This window comes from Anarhichas minor, unplaced genomic scaffold, assembly GCF_050575085.1.
Source record: "Anarhichas minor isolate MPS153535 unplaced genomic scaffold, ASM5057508v1 ptg000051l, whole genome shotgun sequence".
Classification (NCBI taxonomy): Eukaryota; Metazoa; Chordata; class Actinopteri; order Perciformes; family Anarhichadidae; genus Anarhichas; species Anarhichas minor.
In genome coordinates, this window is record NW_027466497.1 from 3,885,732 (window position 1) to 3,899,615 (window position 13,884).

At 45.0% G+C, this 13,884-nt stretch overlaps 1 protein-coding gene across 6 annotated transcripts in view; it reads left to right on the forward strand.

Moving 5' to 3' along the window:
- LOC142972093 (triple functional domain protein) overlaps positions 1 to 13,884 on the forward strand; it is a 70,928-nt gene that overhangs the window by 25,701 nt on the left and 31,343 nt on the right. For all 6 annotated transcript variants that reach the window (XM_076112898.1, XM_076112893.1, XM_076112894.1 and 3 more), the window contains exons 3-10: positions 3,004 to 3,078; positions 5,084 to 5,198; positions 6,821 to 7,013; positions 10,018 to 10,122; positions 10,281 to 10,477; positions 10,859 to 11,111; positions 11,864 to 11,986; positions 12,415 to 12,606. In XM_076112898.1, coding sequence (XP_075969013.1) covers positions 3,004 to 3,078; positions 5,084 to 5,198; positions 6,821 to 7,013; positions 10,018 to 10,122; positions 10,281 to 10,477; positions 10,859 to 11,111; positions 11,864 to 11,986; positions 12,415 to 12,606 — 1,253 coding nt within the window. The remainder of the gene's footprint in view (positions 1 to 3,003; positions 3,079 to 5,083; positions 5,199 to 6,820; positions 7,014 to 10,017; positions 10,123 to 10,280; positions 10,478 to 10,858; positions 11,112 to 11,863; positions 11,987 to 12,414; positions 12,607 to 13,884) is intronic.

The following is a 13,884-nucleotide window of genomic DNA, read 5'->3' on the forward strand; positions in this document are numbered from 1 at the left end:
GCATTTTAACAAAATGTGTATTTCTATGCACCACCACCACACTATGAAGCCCGTTTCCCCACTGGATAAAAAAAAACCCACTAACATCTGGCTTTTGTCTCTGGTGAGGTAACGTTCATTCATTCCCTGAACACATGTTTTCTGGTGCGGTGCTATGTGACCCGCGTTTAAGTGAAAGTACAATAAATAAAATCAAAAGGGATTTGGACAAAATGAACAAATATTATCCTCTCCTCAAAGCTACCGGACTCCAGTCAGACAGCAGCAGTTTCACCTCGCTGACCATCGACGGAAACAAAACACGACTCAAAAACCGCCTTGGTTCATCTTTCCACTGTTCAAACTATCCCCTACTCTGGTTTGGTTGAAATCAAGCCTTAAGTCACCAAGTTAGACTTAAAAAGAAATGGCTGCTGTTACAAAACTACCAGACTCCATTGACAGGAACATGAACTGACTTCGCTGTTAGCTTAATTGTAAAACACTCAAAATAAAACTCCTCAAAACGGTCTTTGAAGGTCTTTTCACGGTTCCAACAAAACTCAGGTCTGAGAGTTTGAAAGAGAGACTGAATAAGTAACAGAAATATATATAATAAAGGAAAGAAGTAACCACAGGTTTAAACATTTTCACTGTTTGATAACCCTGTTGTCATGCTCATCTACTGGCAACAGGAAAGGAGACTTGGAGAGAGACGAGAACTACATCGTCTTTCCTCTCTCTTTCATTATTTCTTCTTGTTTCTGAAGATGATGTCTGACTAGTTTCGAGCACACACATTCACAAGTGTGTGTTTGTGATGTATATTGACAAAATATACCTCAGAGTTCATTTTTATTTCTGTGCTAAAAAGTCACGTGTGAAAGAAAACGGAGCAGGAATCTTGCTTTAAGGTTGATGAAGAAGAGGAGAAAGTCAGGAGGATGCAGAATGTCAAAAACAGACAGAATAAAGGAGACACTTAAAATGTCCTTTTTAAAAAAAGATGAATGTGACTCGTCTGGGTCATCAGTCACACAAACCAGACCACCGCTCAGCCTGAAGGACAAAATCGGGGCCATGCTCCGTCCACCTGAGATGTGAGTTTAATCACTTAAGGGAGTTGCGAGTGTAAATATAGGAGTTGTTTTTGAGCAGGTTTTCACTTAGTGAGCATCTCCTGACAGCCATCCGTTCACCGGTGACAGAATACGATCAGTGCAGCGGAGAGGTCTTTGCCACCATCATGCCCACGAGATCCAGCTCGACGTTTTTATGGTGACGGTTAATAGTTCAGTTTATGGCCGCAGCTTTTTCTGCTTTAATTCCCATGCTAGATATTCAGCTCTACCTCCATTTATTCCAGACAAACCAGTATGTAAAACACATCAGTCATTGTGTGCAGTGCCAGAGGATTTTTTTTATTTCCTTTTCCAATAAGGAGCCCCGGTTATTAGAGAGCCTGGGTTGAGAAAATGTTGAAGCTTTTATGAAGCCGCTCAAGGCTCAGACACTATTGTGTGATTCATCACTGAATACGAGCAAGTAGTGGCAGACATTGATTTATAGGAAGATGTCAGAGATTAGTAGTCTAAAAGAAGAAAAACACAGTTGAAGTTGGTAGAGTAACTATATTTATATTCATTTTGTGTGCCTTCTCTAATAGCAGCATTTAAATAAAATCCCCCGACTGCGGTTTGTAAAGAAAGCGGAGACGTCTCGATTTCTAGAAAGAAAACCTGCCGTCAGTTGACGGTGCTCATTTATAAGTCTGGTCAAACTTGGTAATTGGGGTAATGACTTATAACTATTGGATGGATTGTTATGGAATTTTGTGCAGACACTCATATTCCCAAAAGCAGTGGTCACCAACCTTTAACTTAAGAGGCCCCTTTTCTATCATTGAGCAAACTGACCCCAGACTAAGTGACATATTGTGGATATCATATTAAATGCATAACAATAACAGAGCAGACTAACCGATAAACTGTACAATTAAGAACTCAATAACTGCAGGAAAGTTTAGTTTAAAAAAGCAATTTGGAAGAATTCTTTAGCAGATTATTTCTCTTGAATATTGCATCAGAGACGAGTTTTACCGTTATATTTTTAGTAGTAACTCACTGACTGTATCAGGTGTTTTGTTTTTAACAATCAAACATACTTTATAGGGTTTTTTGGGGCAAATTCTTTGTTTTATTCTCGCTTTATTTCTGGAGCTGATGATGGAAGTAGCTATACAGTGAGCCCTCTTATTGTCTCATTGTTTTACCACTGTACAGCACATTGGTCAATGTTTGTTGCTTTTAAAATGAGCTGAAGTACAAGCGAGCATTTTAATGAGTTGGGTGGCATTAGAGGATGTGGGAGGGGCAAACTTTGTGTTGCGCAGTTTGCTGCAAGTTTGAGAGCACGGCGGCTAAACTACTACAGTTGACTTAAGTACGTGTATAGAGGCCAGTATATTTCTGACACATGTTGAACTCTGGTTATGCTTTGACGCTAGTTGATGGGAACTGAAGTGGCGTATGGCGATGAATGTGGCTTCACCTCTTAACAGTAAGATCTACAGCAGCTCTTTGTTTCCCCTGAACGTCCCCCAGTTTGGCCTCACTTTGTCTCACCACGACTGTTTCTCTGCCCACAGCCTCTGTGCTTCCTCGTGTGTGTGTGTGTGTGTGTGTGTGTGTGTGTGTGTGTGTGTGTGTGTGTGTGTGTGTGTGTGTGTGTGTGTGTGTGTGTGTGTGTGTGTGTGTGTGTGTGTGTGTGTGTGTGTGTGTGTGTGTGTGTGTGTGTGTGAAATTTACTGACTTTTTTCTCATGCTGCATGCAATCCGAAATTGGACTCAATCCCCTGTGTTTGAAAGCTGCAGATCTCCAGATTACAAGTGGACAAAATCTGCTCTGTCCCAAATAATCTGCCATTAAGGAAAACAAAATGTCAGAGCTGATTGACGGGGAGAAAGGGGACTTTTTTATTCTTCCATTCAAACCCCATTGTCTCTCTCTTTCTTTCTTATGCAGGTTTCAAGAGATATGAGGAGTTGAGAGCAATGGAGGTGCTGCCCATCCTCAAAGAAAAAGTTGCCTTTTTGTCAGGTAAGATTGTGTGTGTGTGTGTGTGTGTGTGTGTGTGTGTGTGTGTGGTCTCACAAGTCTACCAACTTGTCTGATCATAATGGACAAGGCTAATGAAACATGAAGTAGGGTATTTAGTCTGCAGGTATACTGTGTACTTATTCACCCACTGCTTCTTTGTCTAGCTCGCACTCATGATAACAAGCTGTGCCTGTAAAAACTGTCGGGGTCAGACCGAGGCCCAGACACTTAACCCTTGACCCTTCCTCACACCCAGACTACACAAAATACACACACACACACACACACACAGACAGCCATTGTTTAGGCAGCATCAGCAGAACTACAGCACAGTAAGCTACAGCTGTGTCTTTGCCCCCTCTAAGTGAAGCTCAGCCACGTCTGACACACACACACACACACACACACACACACACACACACACTTGAGTCATGCCAGGGAAAACTCACAGGAGGCCGAGCAGGAGATATGGACTGCCAAGAACATCCAGTAGGATTATTTGTACAAAACATTATTCAGCTTGTGTGTGTGTGTTATCCTCACATGCACCTACTATGTGCATGCTAACTGTGTGTGCAACGAAGGTCACAAGCAGAAACACAGTGATGTGGACAATGACTCAGACAAACATACAGAAATTGAGAGAGTGAGAGAAAGGGCGGCGTTGCCATGGAGATGACTTACACTCAGCTACCGCATCCCATAGTAGTCGCCAGCGGAGTAATTGGCTTTGAAACGAGGGAGGGAGGGAGGGGCTGCTAGTGGAAAGGAGGGTAAATGAGCTAAGCCTATTATCCCAGAATCTGGCTCCTTAATAATTCGGCCATGTTGGCCCTCACTCACGTTCGGCCCGGTCGCCACGTGAGCGTTTGATGTTCTCCTCCCAGCAGCCGGGTGAAGCCTGCAGGCGCTCAGTAACCCGACTGAACTCACTCGTTTGCGGGCCGGGGCGCAGGCGGCCTGTGTTTACATGTGACTGGAGCGGCTCTCTGTGCTGCTGCGACTGGTCAGGAAATATAATTATTACTGTGCCAGATATTCATAATTCAGTCTCATGACTCCATACTTTAAAACAGAGAGTGTTGCAAAACTACCAATTAAAATGACAAAATAATATTCAAAAAGGTTGGATTAAGGCCAGGAAGCTGTTGAAGGCAGAAATATTGTAAATACACAAAACTGTGTAGATCCACTGCATGACATACAGAAACCATGCATTTAGCCTCTAAGGGTTTGTTTATATTGATCATGTTTAGCCATGCTAGCGGCATAGCTCTACTGAGTGCATTGTTGCTCCTTCAGTCAACAATTATTAGACGCATTACCACGACATTTTGAACAAACGTTCATTATCTCTAAAGGATGAATCCTACTGACTTTTAAGTGATCCTCTGGCCTTCCATCATTGGGACAAAATTGTGTGCAGGCAGTCATGGTCCCCAGAGGACGTATCCTACTGGCTTCGGAGTTCCTTAACTTTTCCTCTCGAGCCACCATGGGGCCGACATTTCTGGTTTAGTGAAACATCTCAACTATTGCAGTTTAGTGTACACAGTCATGCCCCCGCCAGGATACATTGTTGGTGATCCCCCGACTTTCCATCTCGCACCACCATCAGGTCAGAATTGAAATCAATCAATACTGCAAGACTAATGACATTATCATCAGCCTGTGTAGTTGGATTGGATAATTTGGATGTTATTTTGGGGACTTCAACCGTTTTCTGTGTCAAGGTTTCTCAGTATCTTGTGATTATGGTGAGTTGGCTCTACAACGGCATATCACAGGCACAGAATTATGCACGTTGTTTTCCACAAAAACCCATTCAGCATATCAGCGTTTGTTTTTAGGTAAATAATGAAATGTTAGTTTTTAATAGAAGTTTTTAATGTGAAGCAACAATGCCTATAACGCCTACAGTATATGTTCTGTCTTCTACATGTTCTTACTCTAACCTAACTCCGTGTGTGTGTGTGCGTGTGTGTGTGTGTGTGTGTCGCCTCAGGTGGCAGAGACAGACGCGGTGGTCCGGTGTTAACGTTTCCATCACGCAGCAACCACGATAGAATACGAACGGACGACCTGCGGAGACTGATCGCCTACCTAGCCGGCATCCCCAGGTTACACATTCATTACATTTGTTCTGTGGTGTGTGAGTACAGTATCTGTGTTTATGTGTGTGTGTGTGTGTATGTGTGTGTTAAGAGAAGGAGAAGCAACACCCGGAGCAAGTGGAAGAGGCTCTGTAAGCAAACACGTGAGAGAGCCGGGATGAGCATGTGAGGGATGATCGGAGAGAGAAATAATTCAAGACCAGTCCGCTTGCTGCGGACATAGTGAGATGCTGAGAGGGAAAGCCTGAGATAAGAGGGGGATGTATAACAGAAAACAAATGATGGAAGGAAGGAGCGCTCATCAGAGAGAGAGGGTGGGGAGAGGGGATTAAAAAAAACGAACAGACGGAGAGCGCATGTGTGAGGAGGTGTGTGCGAGCGAGCGAGTGCGTGTGTGTGAAAGCAAAACAAAGTGTCGCAGTAGCTGAGGCAGTGCAGCAGCAGTAGTTTCTGTGGACGAGTAGCTCCTCTCCTCGCAGGTAAAGCATCTCTCCTCTCCAGCTCTCTGTTTACTTCTTTCATCTGCACCTCCTCGCCTCCCTCCATCCGTCTCACTCCATCCTCTCTCCGTCGGCTCTCCTCTCAATTTAAGTCACCACGGTATCTCTGTGTGGTTTACAAGGCAACTAAGTTCACTGTAAATTATATGTTTTTTATATCTTTTTATGTCCTTTATGCATTTGTAACCACAACATCGTCATGTCATGTTTTGCATATTTTTGTATGGTTTTACTTCGGTGACTAAAGGTGTTCTATTTTGGGAAAGGCAACATCTGCACACTAGCTGTCTCCTGACAGGCTGTTACAGAGGGAAAGGGAGAGGTTTGGAAAAGGACGGAGTGTATGAAGATGATGTTTTGCTCTGGAAGTCTAAAGAAACGAAGGAAGGGATGTTGCACAAAATGACCAAAAGGTCCAGGTTTGATAAATACAATAAGTAGTTGTACTACGATGCACAATGCAGAAAAGCTACACAATAGTAAAAGTTATTTTTTGTAAGATATAATTAGCAGATTTTAGTTGTGTGTGTGTGTGTGTGTGTGTGTGTGTGTGTGTGTGTGTGTGTGTGTGTGTGTGTGTGTGTGTGTGTGTGTGTGTGTGTGTGTGTGTGTGTGTGTGTGTGTGTGTGTGTGTGTGTGTGTGTGTGGTTATGTGGTAATAATGTCGGCCAGAATAGAGCGCCACGGCGAGATGAGTTTGCTGATGCACAAATGTGCTGATTTTTATATTTCTGCACACATTTGTGACTCCTTCGTCGCAGGTTTCTGTGTGTGTGTGTGCGTGCGTGGGTGGGTGAGTGTGTGTGTGTGGGATGTGCGTGTGTGGGATGTGCGTTTGCTGCGTAGGTTTCTCACAGTATAGAAAATGCGTCATCTCACTTTGTTTTTATTCTCATTTCTTTTCCCTTTTTCTCTCCATCCCTCTCTCATCATTTCCCACGCCTGTCATCTGTCGTCCCCCCCCTCTCTCTCTCTCTCTCTCTCTCTCTCTCTCTCTCTCTCTCTCTCTCTCTCTCTCTCTCTCTCTCTCTCTCTGGATTATACTCCCTCCAATCTCACACTGCCCCTCCCTCTCTCCCTCCCCTCTCTTTAATTCCTCCCACTCTCGCCGACCTCCGTCCATCCCAGCGAGGAGGTGTGTAAACATGGCTTTACGGTCATCGTTGATATGCGCGGCTCCAAGTGGGACACCATCAAGCCTCTGCTGAAGATCCTGCAGGAGTCGTTCCCGTCCTGCATCCACGTCGCCCTCATCATCAAACCGGACAACTTCTGGCAGAAGCAGAGGACCAACTTCGGCAGCTCCAAGTTCGAGTTTGAGGTAGGATGAGGAAAACCTTCAGATTCTTAACAATAACATCATTTTTTACTGTCATCTCTGCTCTCTGGCTGCTCACTTAGGTAACTGCCTTCATATGAGGCTGCGTACATGTTCTTTAACTGTTAAATAGACAGAACCACCTCTTTAATGAATAATATAAATTAAAATGCCGCAGTACGTTTAGTACGTTAACGTGCACATCTATATCAGGGCTGGGCAATTTATCGAGAGTAGATATCGTCTTAGATTTTGGACATCATAATCTCATAATATGGCATAAATGTTGTCTTTTCCTGGTTTCAATGGCTGCTTTACAGTAAAGCGATGTCATTTTCTGAACTTACCAGACTATATTTATTTCGTATCGGAGTTTAAAACCGGAGGAGAATAAACTGCAGTTATGATGTGAGGCTCGTCAAAGCTCACGCATGACTACGATACTTTTATTATGTAATTATCTGCTGCTCCGGTGAGGATGGACTTGGCAATAGCACATTTTTAGCATGCTGCAGGGACTTTTGGAAGCACCCAGATATAGCCAAATCAAGTGCTACAATTCTATATTTGCCCCCCCCAAAAAAAAAAAAATCCTCCCTTAATATGCTGTCAGCCTGAGTTGTCATAACGACCGCTGTAGCCAGCTGAGCTGCTCATTGTCGGCACATTTCATTCTGTTCATCTCCCCGGTGCTTCGGATGCGTTCATCACCAGAGAAGGGATTTCATCACATTCGACCCGAAAAACGGCACACAGCAGCCGATCACGAGCGTTTGTGATGCTGCCAACACGTTTTTTTTTTTTTTCACAGCTAATTTAACGACAGCTTCACAAGAACAGGCTTATTTTTATGCTCTGACCTTTTCATAGTTGAACCGGCACCAAGATCTGCGTGTGCTCTTACAAACACTGGTACAGCACCGGACGTGCCGCCGCACATGAGCCAGTCAATGCTCCGTGTTTGAAGTTGTGAAGATGCCTCCGCCTGATTTGAAGCCTGTTTTAGTAAATGCCCTCTACTGAGGACCAGACAATTTCTCGCCCTTCTGTTTGATCCGTCATTAAAGACGCTCGCTCAGTCTGCTAATGATTAGCTTCTCTTTCAAAGCAGTGAGACATGGGTTGATAGAAAATAGACCTGCATGAGGCAACGGAGGTAGAGCCCTGTTTGTTTGTTTGTTTGTACAATGTGTGCTCGGTGGGTTTCTGTTACGTTGCCTTTAGCCTGTGACTATGTCAGTTGAGTGGATGCACTTGTGTGGAAATAGCTCTTGATTTTTCACATGCCCACACACACACACACACACTCAGGTCCTCTGCTGTCCGATGACACCAAATTGATTGTGCGAGAGGAATTACAGCCAAAGGGCAGGTTAGTTATCCTCACGCTGCCCTGCGTTGCCACACAGGCATTGATTGGACACACTGCATTTGTATTTGTGTGATCTATCACAACCGGACCGCATACTCCACATTCGTTTTTGAAGATTTCTAAAGCTTGTACGCAGAGAAAGTTTCCGCCCTGCGTTTTTTTTAAGCCCGTTTTTTAATGCAGGACTGTTGCTAGGACTACAGTTGCAGTGAATGTGTGCAAAATTAAAACTGCTCTGCCGCGTCCAGCATTCACGCCACCAATCACCTCCGAACATCGCTGAGTGTTACTGTAGCAAAGTGTGTGTTGAGGATTTTCTCCTGGCTGGGTGAAATGAAACCCGGAGGTCGGACATTTTCCCCCCTTTTCCTGTTGTTGGATTGAGACGGGAAGAAAGGACGCATCAAGCCGAAGCGCAGAGAGACGTCTGCAAGCTCAATTTCGATTGTTGATAAACTGCTCCATGGGTCTGTGGGAGAAAAAGGGAACCCAATAGCCCTGACTGATTCTCCCTCTCACCATTCAACAGAGTTCAAATCAATTAACTTGAACAATAGGGGACATAGCCATATCAGGATTTTGCCCTGTCAAGAGCCGCTCTGCTTTTTCACCCAAGGACACACCAGTGTGTCTCTGCATTGTTTGGCTCACACAAAGCTATCGAGCTGTCGTTCTGTCTCCATCCATCTCTGGCCATGTGTGTGGGGGTGTTGTGCGGAGGTGGCTTCGCAGAAACACAGAGGCACAGAAAGCAAACAGGGAGACATTTCCTTACTGTATCTCTGAAACTGATCTTGTAATATGCAATTGTTGCGCTGAGGGGAGATGGGGTCACTCTAAAATGACAACCAGATGACGACCAGAGGCGGAAAAAACGAGTGCGCCAAGGTGTTTTGAGTGTCGCACTCTGAGTTTTAGAAGTCACAAAAGACAACATGTCATGTGTGCAAAAGCCTTTTTGGTCTGCGCTAGATGCGGATGCTGTTAAATACAGGTTTTTGGGAGGCTCAGTTTGATCATGTTCCATGGCATCGTAAAGCTGCAGTGTGCTGAATGGCAGCATGAAGAGGATAACATTTGATTAAGTCATGCCATTGATGTATTAAGTTATTCATTACATGGCTTTCTCTAAAAATCACATCCCTGCAGCTCTGCTGTCAGTAACAAACACTGTGTTGCTAAGTTTTGGGAACTAGGAGCTGGTCATGTCTTCTCCAACATCCTTTCCCACCAACATTAGCAAGTATATGCAGGTTTTTTATATATATATTTATATATATATATATGAAATGGACGAAAATTAGCGTGTCCAGTCGTGGTGTCATGTTTCCATCACTGCCGATCGGAGCTGGAGCCGATAAATACCTGTCACTACTGCAGTCATTTGTCCCGGGAATGAATGCCGATTGTAACCTCTTACAATCAAAATCTTAAACACAAGAAGGCATTAAAGAAATGCATTGAGAAGAGCGGAGAGATTAGAAGCATTTTGCACTCAATTGACTAAATCTACCTAAACCCCTTTCAATCTCTCTCTCTCTCTCTCTCTCTCTCTCTCTCTCTCTCTCTCTCTCTCTCTCTCTCTCTCTCTCTCTCTCTGTCTCCCCTTCGTTTTCCTCCACCTTTGCTCTCCAGACCACCATGGTGTCACTAGAGGGCCTGACGAAGGTCGTCGACCCGTCCCAACTGACGGCGGACTTCGACGGCAGCCTGGACTACAACCATGAAGAGTGGATAGAGGTGAGATCGGCCCTCGCATCCTGTCTGACTGATCCAAAAATCGATCTTGAAATCTCTAAAACAATGGCTTTCAAATCCAGTAGTGCTGTCCTGATAATCAGAGTTACTTACAGTCCCTCACTCAGATGTTTTGCTCTGTTTTTTCTTTTTCTATAAAGGTGCGTGTGGCGTTTGAGGAGTTCTCCGGTCACGCCACCCAGATGTTGTCTCGACTAGAGGAGATGCAAGAAACCGTGTCAAGGAAAGACTTTCCCCAAGATCTGGAAGGAGCCAGGCGGATGATAGAAGAACACGCCGCGCTGAAGAAGAAAGTCATAAAAGCCCCGATAGAGGAGCTGGACACTGAGGGACAGAGGTAGGCTTGAGTTATGACTGAACAGCAGGGCAAAAGCTGGAAAGCATCACCTTCCAAATGCTTTTCCTATCTGCTTGGTCGTTATCCCCATATTAGATGTTATTGTGTCCCCTCCCTCACTATGATGGCAGACTTTTCACCTCACTTTCGAGTGTAGTTGCTCAAAGCTACTCTAAACACTGAATACACTTCCTATCATGCTTGAATCTAAATACAACATCAGCATTTCTTTTTTTTTTATTGTGTTTTTGTTTGAGTTTATCTGTGCCAATCAAATGTTTCTCACATAACATTTATTTCACACAAATGCGAAGCTTTGCTCAGCAATTAAAGCAAATCACAGCCTTGACATTATATATCGCGTATTAAATCCATCTCCAGGTTGCTCCAGAGAATCCAGAGCAGCGAGTCGTTCTCCAACCGTAACGGCAGCAGCGGCGGCAGCGGCGGCAGCAGCAGCAGTAGCAGCGGCGGGATGTGCAACGCTGACACCCAGGGCCTGGTGCCACGGGTCACCCAGCTGCTGGACAAACTGCACTCCACCCGGCAGCACCTCCACCAGGCCTGGCACGTCCGAAAGCTCCAGCTGGATCAGTGCTTCCAGCTCCGCCTGTTCGAACAGGACGCGGAGAAGGTCGGTGGATGCTGGGAGTCGGGGGGGTGTCACTTAGCATGAGCAGTGATGTAGCAGTAATCTATAACCATCACTGTAGGGCAGACAACTGCCAACATAATCAAAATCTTAATTACACCCACAGAGAGGCATTGATTCATGCCGTGTGTGTGTGCAGAGCTCATGAATCCATGCCCTTAAACAGTGGCTTAAACTTTATCCCACAAATATACCGGGAGTAAAAAAACGGGGCTTTGCACCCGGCACCAAATCTCAGGATGAGAGACTGGAAGGTGGAGGTGAGCTTCTGCAGGTACAAAGCCACCTGCTCTGGCTGCCACCCAGACAGCTCCGGTGATGACAGCTGCAGCACAAAATAGAAAGAGACAGGAGGAGAAATTCAAGTTTGAGTGAGTGGAATAAGATAGCAGGTTGCAGCAACAGAGAGAGAGAGCTGCAGTCTTGGATACGCTGCAGTCGTAGGAGCTTGTTGCTAGGACACCATAGGCCACAAGTTTGTTCTCTCGGAGAGCCTGAGAGGATACTCTTCATAGAGGCAGTCCATTGCTCTGTGTTCTGGCCTGGAAAGATGACAACTTATCCGCACACTGCAGCAGAACACAAACACACTCAGGTCTACCCACACGGCTAAGTGCCAGCTGTTTGTTTTTAACCTGCTGTTGCAATGATCTGTCAAAAGTTAATGTTGAACCTGTACCTTGTGTGTGTGTGTGTGTGTGTGTGTGTCTGTTCTGTCATTCCCCGTGCTTCAGATGTTTGACTGGATCATGCACAACAAGGGTTTGTTCCTGGCAGGCTACACAGAGATTGGCAACAACCACCCCCACGCCATAGAGCTGCAAACCCAGCACAACCACTTCGCTATGAACTGCATGGTAAGACACACACACACACACACACACACACTTATTCGCAGCAGGAGGTAATGCTTTTCCGCCCACTTGGACTATCAAGTCCGCGCCCTGCGCTCCATAATCATATATTTATTGAACTCGGCCTCTCGTGCTGTGATTGACTGGAGCAGCCTGTGCTTGTGTGCTCTCACACGTCTTCTGCGAGTCAGCAGCAGCACAACCAGGTATTAGGTAATTCTGTTCTTTATCCACAGTCGGCCTTACGCAACCATTATGAAACCACTGAGAGGAGGAATCAATCTAGCCGCTAGAGTTACTGTCCATGTGTGAGAAACGATGGCGACAATTGCGGCGCTTAAAGTGCTCTTTTCTTCATGTTAGGCGCTTACTTTACCCACAGCGCTCTGTTTAACCAGCTCTTCCCCCTCTCTCCCTGTCCGGCTGTGCAGAACGTGTACGTGAATATCAACCGCATCATGTCAGTGGGCAACCGGCTGCTGGAGTCGGGTCACTACGCCTCGCAGCAGATCAAGCAGATCTCAAGCCAGCTGGAGCAAGAGTGGAAGGCATTCGCCGCGGCACTGGATGAACGCAGCACGCTGTTGGAGATGTCAGCCAGCTTCCACCAGAAATGTGACCAGGCGAGTTGAAAATGGCGCTTACAAATGACACTAAAGCTTATTGTAATTACTGATTCATCTGGGGAATATTTAGTTAATTGATTAATCTACAAGATGTCCCTGAGCCCTGATGTTTTGTGTGAATAACCTTTTCCAAACTGAAATATATTCAATCTCTTCTCACTCATTTGAAAAGCTCAAAACCAGTTTTTTTCCCTTTTAAAAATGATGTTTTGTCTCCAAGTTTGCAAGAATGTAGAACATTTTTCCAGCCCTTGACCAGACAGAGCAGTGTTTACGTTGACAGCAGGGCTTTAGGAAGTAGCTGCGCTCCGTTAAAGAGTAGTCCTAAACTCAGCTAAGCAGCTGTAGCTTCATATTTGTGTTGTTGATCTTCTCGTCTAAGAACGCAGATAAACATAATTCCCAAAATGCTTGAACTATTCCATTAAGTCAGGTAGAGTGGTAGCTGAATTCAGCAAAACTCACATTAATGCACCTTTGGAACCAGGTGAGGTGTTGGCCTTCAGTATCTCAATGGATGCTCATGGGACACCTGTGCACACACCTTCTGGGACGTAAGAATTCTCATTCGGCCTCATTAAATCTATAAAGCACAACATATGCATCACATTAACATATATTTACATACACAAATGCAGAATGTAAGTGCGGCGTTTGTTTCCGGCTGCTATTTCTGTCTGCGCTCATTAGTCGAGCCACTATGGAACGATTCACGGCCCGAAAAAGCACACGAGCAGAATCCCAACCAGGGAGCATGGGTGGTACGACTTTTCCGACCTGGAATATCGCCGTCATCAGACCAGCCTTTCATGCTTGTGAGCTGAAATAGAAAATGCTTCTTTTTTTTCCCCCCGAGAGGTTTCACCCCAACTTTTTCGCCTCCGCACATACCGAGAGGCTCATTTTAAATCTTTGTTCAACTTATGTACCTTTCTCTAATTATCATGGGAGAGATGATTGATAGGGAATAATTAGATCCCTTCAACGTGTGATATTTCTTTGAGGCCAGCCTCGTTGATTGTTTTGTTTTCCTCCCCTCCCACTGGGGAGTACTGAAACTTCTGGGATCAGCACACTCAGCCGTGTATAATTCTTCTGAGAAAAACTCAGACATAAGGACATTTCTGCATCCTAATAGTCTGGTATGTCTGACTTACACGTGACTCAAGTGAGGAGCACAAGCATGTAAACACCTCCTCTGTTTCATGCCATGTCTCATGTGACATGCTTTACATCCGAGTGTCAGTTTGTGTAAGTGTGCGTTTCTTCCCCCGC